The 14,002-nt window shown below is 33.2% G+C and overlaps 1 protein-coding gene across 1 annotated transcript; it reads left to right on the top strand.

Annotated features, from left to right (window-relative positions):
- Positions 1-1,123: 1,123 nt before the first annotated feature.
- On the top strand, positions 1,124-13,411 carry LOC146997887 (uncharacterized). The gene is made up of 3 exons (XM_085812312.1): positions 1,124-1,282; positions 11,493-11,599; positions 13,163-13,411. The coding sequence occupies exons 1-3, from the start codon at positions 1,199-1,201 to the stop codon at positions 13,275-13,277; spliced, it is 306 nt and encodes a 101-aa protein (XP_085668438.1). The 5' UTR covers positions 1,124-1,198; the 3' UTR covers positions 13,278-13,411.
- Positions 13,412-14,002: the final 591 nt, after the last annotated feature.

Below are 14,002 nucleotides of genomic sequence, written 5' to 3'. Positions count from 1 at the left end.
TACACCTCTACCCGTGTGTATAAGCTCCACCATTCTCGCTACATTTACACTGTATCAGTTGGTACCTAAGTTTAAGCATGTGTAAGAAGTTGTACATATAAAATTAATGCAAACACACAGTAATTAGATATACAATATTAGAGAATTACCTTTTACATGGCTTCATAAATGTCCATTTGCATATCTAAGTTCAAAATGCTTATGTTTGCTTTGTAAAAGTTCTTTTAGTTCTTTTCAGCGAGAAGCATAAGTGTTTTTACGTTGGTTTCTAAGATGTAAGAAATCAGTTGTTCACAGTTCACAAAGTCGTCTTGTAACAGTTACTATAAGCAACCACAGTAAACTTTTTTAACTATCGCTTAACTGCTTTTAGTTTTGGTGTTTTTGGGTGGAGTATTGAAAATATATAAATAACAGCCAAAGCAGCATTGCTTTGGCTGTTATTTATATATGTTTGAGAGTGCATTTCTGAAAATTATGTACAGTTGAGCAATAGTACTTAAAAGGAGAACGTTTCTTGGTAAACTTTCCTTACTAGGACGTTAATACATATAATTAATCGAAGGCAGAATTTACAAATGTCTTCAGATACCCATTTTCCTTTTCTTATCATACTGCGTACATTTTAGCAATCAAACAGTATAATAAGAACGGGGAAGTACGAGGAATTTCTCAATCATTGCACCCTCAAGTACGAGGAATCTCTCGGACATTACATGTTTACAGTCATTATTTTGTACGGTCTTTCAGCAAGGATTTTGTTTGTTTGCTAATATGATCATTGATATTTGGGGATTTTTGAGGCAAACTCACTGTACCTGACGCATGTTAAGTCCAAAGATTTGAACGTTAAGAAGGACTTTCCCGACTTTTTTCCTTGATATATCTGTTCTTGTTTGCGTATCTTTTAAACGCATCCAAGTTATAGCCCACCAACGGCCGAACGTTCAAGTCGCTGAACACTGGTAGTCGAAGGAACAAAAAAGGAAAGTTAAAGTGAAACGAGAAAGGAGAACGGGTCCGTTTCCATCGGAGGTGCAAACTGCGCATGCTCTGTAACAATAAGAACTGGATTGGCTGATTCGTACACTCGGAAAGCTTTTATAGAGTTTCTTCCCGTCAGTACAATAAATTCGCCTTCCTGAGACCTGATAGTGGACGGTGTATAGGTTTCCGAGGTCAGCCACCATTTTTCATCATGAAGGGTTTTGGATTTGTAATTTTAGTGGCTGTACTAAGTATTCCGGTACTTTGTGAACTTCCTAGAGTGATTCACTTTCCGGTGAGTATATGTTGCTATTTTATATCTAAATACTCGTTTTTCGCTTTTAATTAGATTTTAGTTGCTAGTTTCATTCTGGCAGTTTGCGAGGTAAAACCAGTCACTTATTCTAAAGCAGTATTTTTGACTGGAAATCATGAGAATAAAATTTCACATTCCTGTACTTGCTTCAGAATTAACCGCTGAGTATTTTAAGTAATGCCAGAGAATGCTTATTATTTATACCTATTCGTTAAGTGCATTTATAGAGCACACAAAAGTGCATAGTTAAATGAACACTTGGATATTTTGGGTACTCAGAAAACATTAAATAATGAAATTCTGGGCATTAATTTGTACGTGCGTAGCCATGGGTACAAAATTCTTTTAACTGCTGGGTCCTGAATATGTATGGATTAGAGGAAATGAACTTGTGTGCAGAGAAATTGTCCTTTTGCTTACTTCCTGTAAAGATATCGGAGAGTGAGGCTGTGAATCCTGACTAAATTTGCTTTTATTCTGGGATAAATAACTTTTTAATTTCCTGAGAAGCATCAAACCTTGAATAGAATATCGGGATACCAGTAGGAAGAAGTAAATTTTAACTTATCTCAGAATGGTCATTACCGCATTGCACAGAATTAATGTTTAAAAGTCGAGAGTGAAATTGTTTGTTCATACTGTAAACTGGGGCCACCACAGGCCGAACGCTTAAGTCTGTGAACACTGGTAGTTCGGTCAGAAGTTGGAATCCTACGAACGGGCTGGCTGTATGGGAGCTTTCGTGGTTTCCCGTATGTGTAACGTGTTAATCGTGTTTTTCAACTGAAGTATTTTCGTATGTTCTTCGTATATAACCTCCTTTCGAATGTTTAACTGGGGAAGAGTAAAATTCTAACTTTTTTTTCAGTGCTTAAATCTTTGGTTTGATTTGGTTTTGTGTAGTTCATGGTATATTAAAACTATCTATTTTAATGCATTTCAGGATATTCATTTTTCCTCTTTTGTATTGAAAATAATTAAAAAGATCTCATGTGCAGGTTCGTGTTAATATTTCAACAGCACGCAGTTTAATTTAATTTTGTAAGTCCGCTTCTGTTTTAAAATGCGTTGCACGTAACTATCATGCATTTGCCGCATCGTAATTTGCCAGTTTGTGATAAAATTTCACTGTAACTATCAGCTTTTCGAATGTGCTACACCAAAAATGAAATGTCAGCAGGTTCGGTTTTCAGTCCATAAAAGGAAATTTAATGCTGTATAACAAATTACATTCCGTTTTTAGAAGAAATATTATACTTGTTACAAGCACTCATTCTCATATTATTCATAATTCTCATATTCATATTCTGAAGAATATGAAATTAAAGAGTACTTTAAATTATGCTGTAGAGTTACATTAAAACACAATTTTAGCCAACTGTAATTAAAATACGTGAGAGCGAACTGAATAGCTAACTGTAATTAAAATACATGATGGTGATTTCTACTAAAAATATGACTGCATAATTTGAGTAATTTACTGTACACTAATGCTGTACTACAAATCTCGCAAAACGCAGATCTTCAAATATTAGCATGTCTTGCCAGCGGCCAGTTAGTAATAATTGGTAATTCAAGCCCAGTTCAAATCTTAACTAACCAACTGGCTTCATGAGAAATTTCGTGGTTTCCGCCTTAAACGCTCCTCCGTAAAGGCATTAACTGAACAGCCTAGATATAAATATGAACACGCATAGCCATAAGTGCGAGATTCTTTAGCTGGATAGCTTAACTAGACAGCCTTCGTGCAGTTGCCATAATCCAGTAAGGCTCAAACAAATGTTAATTTTTAATTGCGGGTTCGTCTTTATTTTCGCTAGCTGCAGCAAATTTTTCCAGTTTGCTTTCTTTAGTAGTATTGTTTATGTTACCAATGTATCTTTATGTTTATTTCATGTATAAAATACAGGCATTCCTTTGAATGGCTCTCGTGTTTTAGGCGAACTTTGAAATACGAGAATTATATACTTTACCTATGCACCGTATACAATACCTAAGCATTTTATAGAGTGGCAAATGCGCTTTAGGCAAAGTATGAAAAAAAGTTCATAAGCTATTATTTAAAAGACGTTCATTCCTGGAAAATGCAATTTTATTTTGAAAAAATAATGAAACTACCATTAAAAAAAACTTATTCTAAATACCTTAAAAAATTATCCTAGTACATAGTAAGAAATTTGTATTCTTTACCTGAGTGGAAATGAATAAGATGTACACTGCTCCAAAAAAAAAAAAAAAAAAAAAAAAAAAAAGTGACAGTGCTATATCTCCCGTTCTACTGGGGAGATTCACGAAATTCAAATTGCGTTCTTCATGTCTCGAAAGCGCGACTTAGGATATATATTAGATTTATATATAGCACTATTCTAACATAGGTATTTTGACACAAAATCGGACTTTTTCTGAAATAACATACCAATTTTTTTACATATTTCGATTCTACGACTCAAATTATGCCAGAATACCAAGTTTTGTTAAAATCGTACGAGTAGTTTTTGAAATATTAGCTCTCAAAATTTTAGCTCCTCAATGTAAATTGAATTTGGCAAATATTTATTTAGATCTCTTTTTTTATTAAACTTTGATTTTTTCTCTCACATCTTTTTGATTTTTTTTCTCTCACATTTCGAAATTTAAGTTCATTCCAAATAAAATTTACCCATTTTTTGTTTTATTTTTTAAATTTCTATTTTTAAATAATTTTTATAAAGTTTTCGAAAAAAATTTTGAATTATAACCTATAAAATTTTTACCATCATCTTAAAGTAGGTATATTTTTAAGCATATCTGGAAAAAATTAGACTTTTTTATTCAAAATTTTCTAAGATATACACAAATTTACATATTTTCGCGTTTTGAAATTTGGCATCTTTTGAGTGATAATAACGCCAAATGTGGTCTATGGATTTTTGTTACACTGTATTGCCACAGCTATTTTTAACCTTAAATTTCAAGTAAAATTTTACGGAGAATTGACATTTTCCCCCTCAATGATGCGTAATAAATATTTATTAATACTATATGAAAAGCTATTTTTTAAATAAATTTTTTAATATTTTTTAAAATTTCTCTCTATTTTTTTTTTTTTTTTTTTTTTTTTTTTTTTAATAAGAGTAAATTTTTGTAAGAGTAAATTTTTATCTTCGGCGTTTTATCGTCTGCTACTTTACTTCGTTTAAATCGAATTGTCTAAAACTGAGAATTTTCGTTTGACGTTTATTTGAATTTTATGACATTAACTGCACAATTTATTTCTAAACAAACTGATGCTTTTGAAGTGGCTGAAAGAGCGGCTGGAACTATCATCCATATTTTTAAAGCACAGTATATTTTTATGGAAACATAAGATTTAGAATAATCATTTTTATAAAAGTCAAATTATGATATAAATATCTAGAGACTGAATTAATGGAAGTTCAATGGTTATGTAGAAGTGATCTGCAGCTACTTAATCGCTGGATAAGTCAGCAGATTCCGTGGACAAGTAAGAATAATTATATAAACGACACCCAACATTCTGAATTCAATTAACAACGATTAATTCAATTAATACGATAATAATTGAATTCAATTAATACGATGTTTATTAAATGAATTCAAGAAGTTTTAAAACATAAAAAATCAACTCATTTTTTATCCTAAAATGTATTTTTGTGCCTAGCGTATTTTCATTATTCTAATTTAAAATTCTAAATAATTCTTAAAATTCTAATTTAGGATGTAATTGTCAAGAACTGATTCCTAATCATCAGTAATATAATAAGTAATTATTACGGTTATTAATAAATCCTTCTTATAAAGTAATTGCAAATATTTCAAAAAACTTTGTCTGAATGCAAATATTTTTCTGTGCAAATATTTTTAATTTTATATTAATCAAGATTGCACACGATACTATTTATTTGCTCTTCAATTCTTAACGTCAGTCCTAGTAGAAGTTACAAATCAATTAATTGGATTGGATTGGATTATTAAATTATGGCAAAGCACACGAGGGCTATCTGCCTAAAGGGAGGGATGCCTTCGTGGAGGACTTTCTAAGGGAAACTGGCTCGTATACACGTTACACATCGGGAAAACCACGAAAACACCCATGCAACCAGCCCGTTCGCGGGATTCGAACCTCGGACCGAACTACCAGTGATCAGTGTTTTTACTCCTGGTCCGTTTGTGGGCCTTTATGAAATGTAAGACGATAACTTTATTTAAAATGATTGTAAGAAATACCAAAATGTTTCGAAAAGTTGGATACTTTTTAATATACTTTCAGAATGCTTAAAGAAAAAGAGAAGAAAAATAATTTTTTTTGTAAAATTTAGTATTTGTATTTTAATTTAAAACTTTTCAATGTTATGATATTTGATTCTTGCGATTTCAAAAATAAAATATTTGACTAAAATATGAATACCATTTTAAGAAACCAAATGTATGATAAAATTGTGTAAAGCAATGGGCACAATGATAAAACTGTTTAAAGCAGTGTATGCAAGTCATCCTAAGTTAAAATGTCGGTTATACATCTCTCTTATTTATATATATCTTTTCTGAACGGAACATTGAAAGGCGTGTAAAACTGTGCTTTACTGTATTTTCTCTTTTAATATAGTATGCAGTTTTCAAACTCATCGTAGTCTGGGTTACAAAGTATTCTTCCGAAAGAAACGCAGTTCAAATAAATAAAATCAAATTCTGGGAAATTGATATTAATAAATATATTTAAAATGCTCAGTTCGAAGGAATAAATAGAAAATTTTAAAACAATTATCAGAAGAGACAATGCAACACAAACAATTAAAATCAAAGTATAAAAATTTAAAAATTACCTAAAATAACTATGACGAAAAATATATATAAAGAAAACTATTTGAAAAAAATAAACGCTGCACCTTTATTTACGCAGTTCGAATAGATAAATAGAAATTTTTAAAACAGTTATTCGAAAAAAAAAAGTGCAACTTAAATAATTAAAATGAAATTCGAAAATGAAAAAATTACTTAAAATAATAAGTTATAATTAAAAATATAATATAAAGAATATTATTTGGAAAAAAGGAACGATGGTGACTTTTTTCCCTCTCACGGGAAAGGAAACTAGGTTGCCATATATTAAGAAGTTCGCCAAGTGAAGTATTCTTGGCGCAAACTGACAAAAAAGTGCCAACATAAATTTGTGAATTTCTCCGTAAATTTCGCTCCAAATTTTACAAAATTTCATATTTAGGCGTAATTTGAGTCGTAGAATCGAAATATGTAAAAAAATTGGTATGTTATTTCAGAAAAAGTCCGATTTTATGTCAAAATACCTATGTTAGAATAGTGTTATATATAAATCTGATATATATCCTAAGTCGCGCTTTCGAGACATGAAGAACGCAATTTGAATTTTGTCAATCGGCCCAGTAGATCGGGAGATATAGGACTGTCCCATTTTTTTTTTTTTTGAGCAGTGTACCTAACAAAAGGAATTAAATTTTGAAAAATCATAGGTTTTACAATAATGCCCTTTTAAATATTGCTATTTCTGTCAGGACTCCCAAAACTGGATGTGCAGTTCAATATTATTTACACATGTATGTAACATTTTTGTACTTGGTTTCAAGTTCCTTCAACATTGTGTCACGGCTTCCGTGCCAAACAGCCAAATGAATTTCATGAAGTACGGGAAATAACAGAAGTCTTCTCTAACAGGGCAAATGAGTTTAGTTTTGTTTTCCACAAGCATCACATCATAGCGATTCACCAACTAATAGTCCCGTGGTTTCTTCTTAGCAGTCACTTTGCCTTTTTTTACATCGTTTATTAACTTCTGCTAAAGTTGTTTCCATTATTCGAAAAGTATCGCGGATGTAGTTCATACTTTGCCGGTTTGTCATTTGGCATTCTAATAAAATGCCTAAGCAATGTGTGAAATGTTCAATCGTTTCATACATGGCCGGCCAGTTTTCCACATTCTATACAATGCCGAATTGCATACTTTGCCGGTATACATATATTTTGAAAATATCACGTTTTTAAGATTCGTTTAAAAATGACTCAGTAGGTCGCAAATATAATTTCAAATATCATAAGAGGTAACCTAACAGATTTTGGTGATTAATGATTTTTAATGATTCTTAGATTTTTGTTTAATTGCATATAAATTGCTTCTTTGTTCTAGCTTTAAGAGCAGTTTCAGTGTACATGCGAGGCTTGAACAATTGCATGAAAAGATATTTCGAAAAACAAGAGTAAAACATTTAACTGGGTGCTGCTAATGTGTCTTGTCCGTTTAAACCAGTTCTTCAAAGAGTGTGTATTCTGTCCCATATCGACATGTTAGATCTTATCCACAAAGTCATTGTTATTAGTAGTTGTTTAAATTCAAAAGTCTTGCATCCTCCAATTTACCCATTAGGCATAAAGTTATTTTTCGTTATATGTTTATGAAAAACGTTCTAAAAAGAACTCTGAGAATCATGCAGGACAAACTAAACTGTATAATTTCTGACACTGAAGTTACCGCGTCAGAGTGGCCAGGGACGTTCCATATTAGTTTAGAAAGATGCTATGTTCAGCACTATGTTTAGAAAGTAGAACGGCTAAATCCTTTTTGATAATTAAGAAATAGAAGCATAAAATGATGTCTAAAATTTCTTGTCAAAATTCTTGATGGATGTTCTGTGACCTTTTTGAATACGCTGGCATAGGAAAAATGGCAAGTGTAGGAAAATGAAACATGAATTATATCCGAGATCAAGAAAAGTTCCTGAATAAATTTCATAAGACTATGTGAAACAATTTTAGGAACTTTAAAATGGTTTATATTTCTGACGCATTCTCCTCGCATTTTCATAAGATCTCTTCGGCATTTGCCGTTAGAGGAAATAACAATTTTTGTTCTAAGCATTTCTCTTTACAATTAATTTTTCATATTGCAAATTTGCAGTACCAAAAAGAAAGTAAAATCTTTCTTTCCATAAATATCGAATGGGTAAGACCGCTTGAAATTTATACTTCGACGTGGGTTCATCGGCTGCCTGGGCCAATCAGTCACAGAGGGATAAAATCTCTAAACACTAGTAGTTCGGTCCGGAATTCGAATCCCGCAAGCGGGCTGGCAGCGTGGGAGTTTTCATGGTTTTATCCGTGTATAACGTGTATACAAGCCAGTTTCCCTTAGCTAGTCCTCCACGAAAACATTCTTTTCCCTTAGGCAGATGGCCCTCCAGGCTTTGTAGTGATTACATGAGCCAAATCCTCGGCTGCCTGGTTGCATGGGCTTTTTTGCGGTTTCTTGTGTAATCTTTTTACGAGCTAGTTTTCCTTAAAACCAATTAAAAGTAACTTTCCTCTCATAGACCCAGTGATCGTTGGCGTAATTGATAAACACTTTTCTATAAAATCCTGAAATTGAATGCCTTAAATCTTCAGAACTTCATAGTTGGATTGCACGGTAAATTGGTCTAAAGTAGCAGTGCTGTAAGTTTACAAAACCCTATGCTGATGAAAATAATCCTTCGAATAACATACCCATAATTTGAATCCGGCAAACATTAAAGTGAAGAATTTTGTCTATACTATTATTTTATGGCGGGCGCTAGCCATTTTTGGGCTTTCCTCAATACTAAGGCCAGAAGTGGTGACCATTTTATTATGCAAGCAACCTAATAGGTGGCCACCGTTACTTTCTATGAGCGAACGGACAATTTACACTCATGCCTTCCACAGGTCTTGAACCCCGGCCGTTTGGTATCTCAGTCCGTTCCCCTAACCGTTATACCGTCTAGGCAGTCTTTTCTAAATTATTTTTGAGATATTACTAGACTTATATACTTCAAGGTACGAAAGCTTCTGCAGCTTAAAAATATTGGATGGACTGCTGACAGCGGCTAAAGCAACGAAACTTAAGTATAGTTTCTTCAGAATGCCTTCCCCGAAGTCAACCATATCCTACAGATAATCTTTCAACAGTTGCTATAACGAAGTAATTCGGATTTTAGAAATGTCTTTCGTATCAATATTTTGCTCACATTTATTTGAAATATCCTGCATAGTTAAAAAATGTAGAATTATTGTTAAGGTAGTTAAAACATAAAAGAATATCTTATTGCAGTTCATTCTATTGCAATGTCCAGATTTCCGTTATCTTCAGATTTCTTGAATAAAGCTTGCAATTCTTCCCTTTCGTTATTATCCAGAAAAGAATGTTTCCACCGTGCCTTAGTGAATTAACAAAGTTCTAATACCGGTGCGCCCACCAGCGGGCAAGTGGTACAGTCCCTTAACACTGGTAGTTCGGTCCGAGATTCGAATCCTACGAACGAGTTGGCTGCGTGGGCGTTATCGTGGTTTCTTCCCAGGTTCTTCTTCAGGATCCTGACAGCCTTGCAGTAATTCGAACTATATCTCCAAATTTAAGTATCCGTTGTTTCTAATCGTGAACGATACGAGCCAGTTTCCCTTGGAAAGTCCTCCCTCCCTTTAGGCAGATAACCCTCGTGTGCTTTGCCATAATTAAATAATCCAATCTAATCGTGAAAGTTGTTTCAGTACTTCAGAAATATTAGACAAAGTGAAACATAAACTAATATATTCAAAATTTAGATGTACATGGATTCGTTCTTATTCTCGCATTATATCTCCTCAGTTGTGATATTTTAACATCAACGGATTACTTCTTTGTTGTCGGAAATGAAGTTTCCGACGTTTCTTTATTTATACTTAAATCTTGAAGATTCCGATTGCAAAGTACTCACCGTCTGATATACCAATATGCGAATCTAGAAATAAGTTTTTGTAGGATATAAAGCGACAATTGCAGTTAGTCTTGAAAAGTGCCCAATATTTCCTCGCCGCTATGCAGATTCCAGTTATTCAAAACATCCTTAGGTGTATCGACATTCCTAAACATTCTGTGAATAATGAAACTAATTTTATGACTCAAATGAAACCAGAAACTGGTATCTAAGTTTACGGAATAATTCAGCATCAAAGTTTTGAAATTAGGCTTATTATTGGATATTAAGGAAATTAATGGATGTTTATGGATATTAATGGATGTTTTCGATTATTTGCCACAATCATTGACCATGACTGACAATTTTCTTTGCAATCAAGTTGACAAATTCCATTACATTGACAATGTTTCCCATAGTCTGTCTATATATAATTGACAATTTTTTCTATAGTCTGTCTGTGACATGTTCTCCAGAACGGCGGGCAGTTGAGTTTCGAGAAAGGTACCTACCCCTCCGTTTCAAAAATTCGTGGGAAACCATTTCGACCATTCTTAATCTTCATACGACTTTAATCAGCTGAGATATTGATTAAAAACTCTGATAACGCCGTCGTTTCTCCGACAGACAAAAGTCGCTCGTGTTGGAGATAATCTGCTTTATTTCGAAATGTGTTGCCACTGCTCACTTTGAGTTGAGTTTGTTAATCAAAGATGTGTACGTATTACGAAAGGAAATAAAAATAGCATTACTAAACATTAAATATATTATACAAGTCCGCATTCCGACATTTAAGAAAGCACTCGAGTGCATGTCACGTCATTGTACGTCAAAAATGTTTCGTTAATGTCAGCATTTTGGAGCACCAGTGGCCGAACGGTAAAGCCCTGAACACTAGTAGTTCGGTCCGAGGTTCGAATCCCGCGAACGGGCTGGCTACATGGGCGTTTTCGTGGTTTCCCATGTGTAGCGTGTTAATGCGAACCAGCACCCTTAGAAAGTCCTCCACGAAGGCATCCTTCCGTTCCGTATAGTGCCTTAGGGCTTAACACTTAAATAAGAGAATTTCAGCAAATAACTGCTGATGTCAAATTTTTTGTTTCAGGTTAGAATTAGTTGACACGGTATGCTATTGCCACGTTAATTTATTGATTAATATTAGGAAAAATGTGTTACATTAAAATTAAATCATATCATCATACCTATTAATCTGATGTGTCAAAAAGTTTTCGTTTCCTGGTTTGGCAGTAACAATTTACTTATGCATGGTTTCCTGCTTGGAAAGAATGATCTGATTTCATTTATTTTGAAATGTTATTGCGCATTTTTTCAGGTTGTCATAGAACTTATAAATTTTGCTTTAGTCACCGGTCACTCATCTAGCGAGCTTGCTCGCCAGTATATTTTAAATTTCAGTCTTGCATGATTTAAAAAAGGGTTTTTTGCACATTTACTTAAATTTTCTTTCTTTACAGAGATTGAACCTGCCCGACTGTAAGAAAGGCTTCTCGTGTGGTTATACAGCAACCGACGAATACATGGCTATCGAAACTTCCATTAAAGTACCTTACATTCAAAGCGAGTAAGTTTTTTTTATATCTTTCAAACTTGCAAATCTTTAAGTTTCATCTCTATTGCAGCTTGAGATAGAAAAGCTTATCACTAAATCACATTTTATAAAGTAGTACTTTTATGTATGAATGTGGATTAAAAGCAGTTGAGGAATAATTATAGCTACATACTTTCGTAAATGGCGTAGAACACACAACCTATTTTAAGGTGACCGCTCCGAGCCAATGAATTATCAGGATTGTCTGTAACACTAATTTAGCTTTTTGAAGACTAGTTTTACTTGCTGTTCTAAATCACAGTATTGGCAGTTTAAAAATAGTCTCGGCATTCGTATCAAGCACCCTAAAGCACTTTGGATAGGTAGATAGGTCCAGTGTATAGGAAGACAATTTTGGGTAGGTAAAGGGAATTTATTCTCTCAAATTGTATAATTATGTATTCTTCATAGAAATGGCGAACTTGCAACAATATACTGCTAAAATTAGTTCTGCATTTTCTCCTTTCGTTCGAGATTACTTTTTGTACTTTTTATCAGAACAACTATATACTTGTGGATCGTGAAGCTAAAACCTTTGGGAAATAGCGCTGTAAGAAGTTTCCATATCAAATTCATTTAACCTTTTCAGTCCCAATTTGTTTGTTTCAACCGACTTGATGTTTTTATGTACTGTAAGTTAATTATCACAAAGAGTTGAAAAATATCGATTTCAACATTGTACTTTAAAATGGGGTGGTGGTTTCCGGGGGCCTAGGACAAATGTTCCACTGGGTGGTAATGGTGGGACATACGTGTTATTACTAAATTGTTGACACATAAATGAAAAAATCAAAAGAAACTATTTTCATAATTTGTGTGATAAGAAGTAAAACTTAGGCTTAGATTGCATGCCACACAGGTTGTGTTTATTCTTTTCTCTTGTTGCCTCTCGGTACAACTGTGATTGCCTTCTACTGGGCTCTTCGATGGGTAAGTGATCTTCTACATTCAACAACTTGGAATTGGATGATAGTCTACCAGTATGGTACTTTGTAATGGTAGTGTATGGTCTACCGCTATAATTTTATAATGGGGATGTTGGAAATGATGCCTACTACCCAGTGGGACATAAACTACATCGTAAACTGATGCGTGTAATTCCCTCTAGGCTTCTTTAAACATCTACTGGGACTTGCATAATCCATTAGGAATGAAAGGGCTAAACAGAACACTTTTTCCGAACATATAAAACTGAACTTGAGAACATGCCAAACAAAAAGTACTCTCAACTTTAATTTGCTAGAGATAAAACAGTTTATTATACGAAAGTCAACATCTCGTTATTGAACAGGAATATTAAGTAAATCGAATACTTTTAATCTCAAGTATCGTTTTAAGCAATTGTTAGAACTACTGCACAAACGTGACTTTTCTATATTAGTTTCCCATCTCGTGTTTGGCGCGTTATAATCATCCTTGGTTTTGTGCCATAATCTCTCGCTCACTCAACTCACTCTGTATTAGTTTAACATGCAGCATGAGAGTATTTTTCCATTTTGGTTATATGAGTAAACCTAAATTTTCTTTTTTCCGCAGCTGTGTTTGTCCAAAAGGAACTGATTGCAGATTTTATGGAGTGGTAAGAAGAAATGAAGTGTACGATTACCGTTGTTATCGTTCTTTAAGTACGAAGAGGGGAATATTTGTTTAGAATAAGGACTTCATTTTCAAGCAATGAAAGATTCAGTACAAAAAAAGTTGAGTGGTGCTCCTCGCTAAAATTTTCATTCATTTTTATATCAGGAAATATTGTAGTCAATAAAGTTTCTTTATTCACTAAAACTACTTTATGGATTGATTTTTGACTGATACTTTATTGACTGATATTTGCAGTTTGGCATCTAGAACTAACACTGCTCATGATATTTTTCAAGTGCTGTTTCTTTGAAATGATGTTAATCAGATTTATAATTATAGCTTAATTTCTTAAAATGTAACTTAATTCTAGAAGCTATTGTGATTTTGTTAGCTGCTTCTACAATAGATCAGATTATAAAATCACCAAGAGATCTGCAGCAGGTCATAATCTAAAGTTTCCTTCGAGAATAATAGTCAACTGTATTAGGTCAATACGTAATACAGTCAACAAGAATATGAATAATTCAGTCAACAATTGTATAACTGTTGAAATAAACATTTTGAAAGGCCCGTATAGGTTCGTCTGAACTTTCAGTGTTATGCTTAGTTTAGATATTCTTCACTTTAACATGGACGTTTATTATTTTGAAAATACCGGAATTTGCGATCTTATAAAATATTTTATTTGCTTGAAGTCAGCTTTTTTCATATAACTCTCAGCCTTTCGTATTTACGAGGGTTGGAACTTTAATAGTGGCAACTATTTATTTACAAGGAATACAAAAGTGATTCATGTCA

The sequence above is a fragment of the Stegodyphus dumicola genome, chromosome 3 (genome assembly GCF_044657685.1).
Source record: "Stegodyphus dumicola isolate Sdum_Otavi_A_Nest chromosome 3, ASM4465768v1".
Lineage (NCBI taxonomy): Eukaryota > Metazoa > Arthropoda > Arachnida > Araneae > Eresidae > Stegodyphus > Stegodyphus dumicola.
The sequence above is the reverse complement of the archived record's forward strand: the minus strand, read 5'-3'. Positions and strand labels throughout refer to the sequence as shown.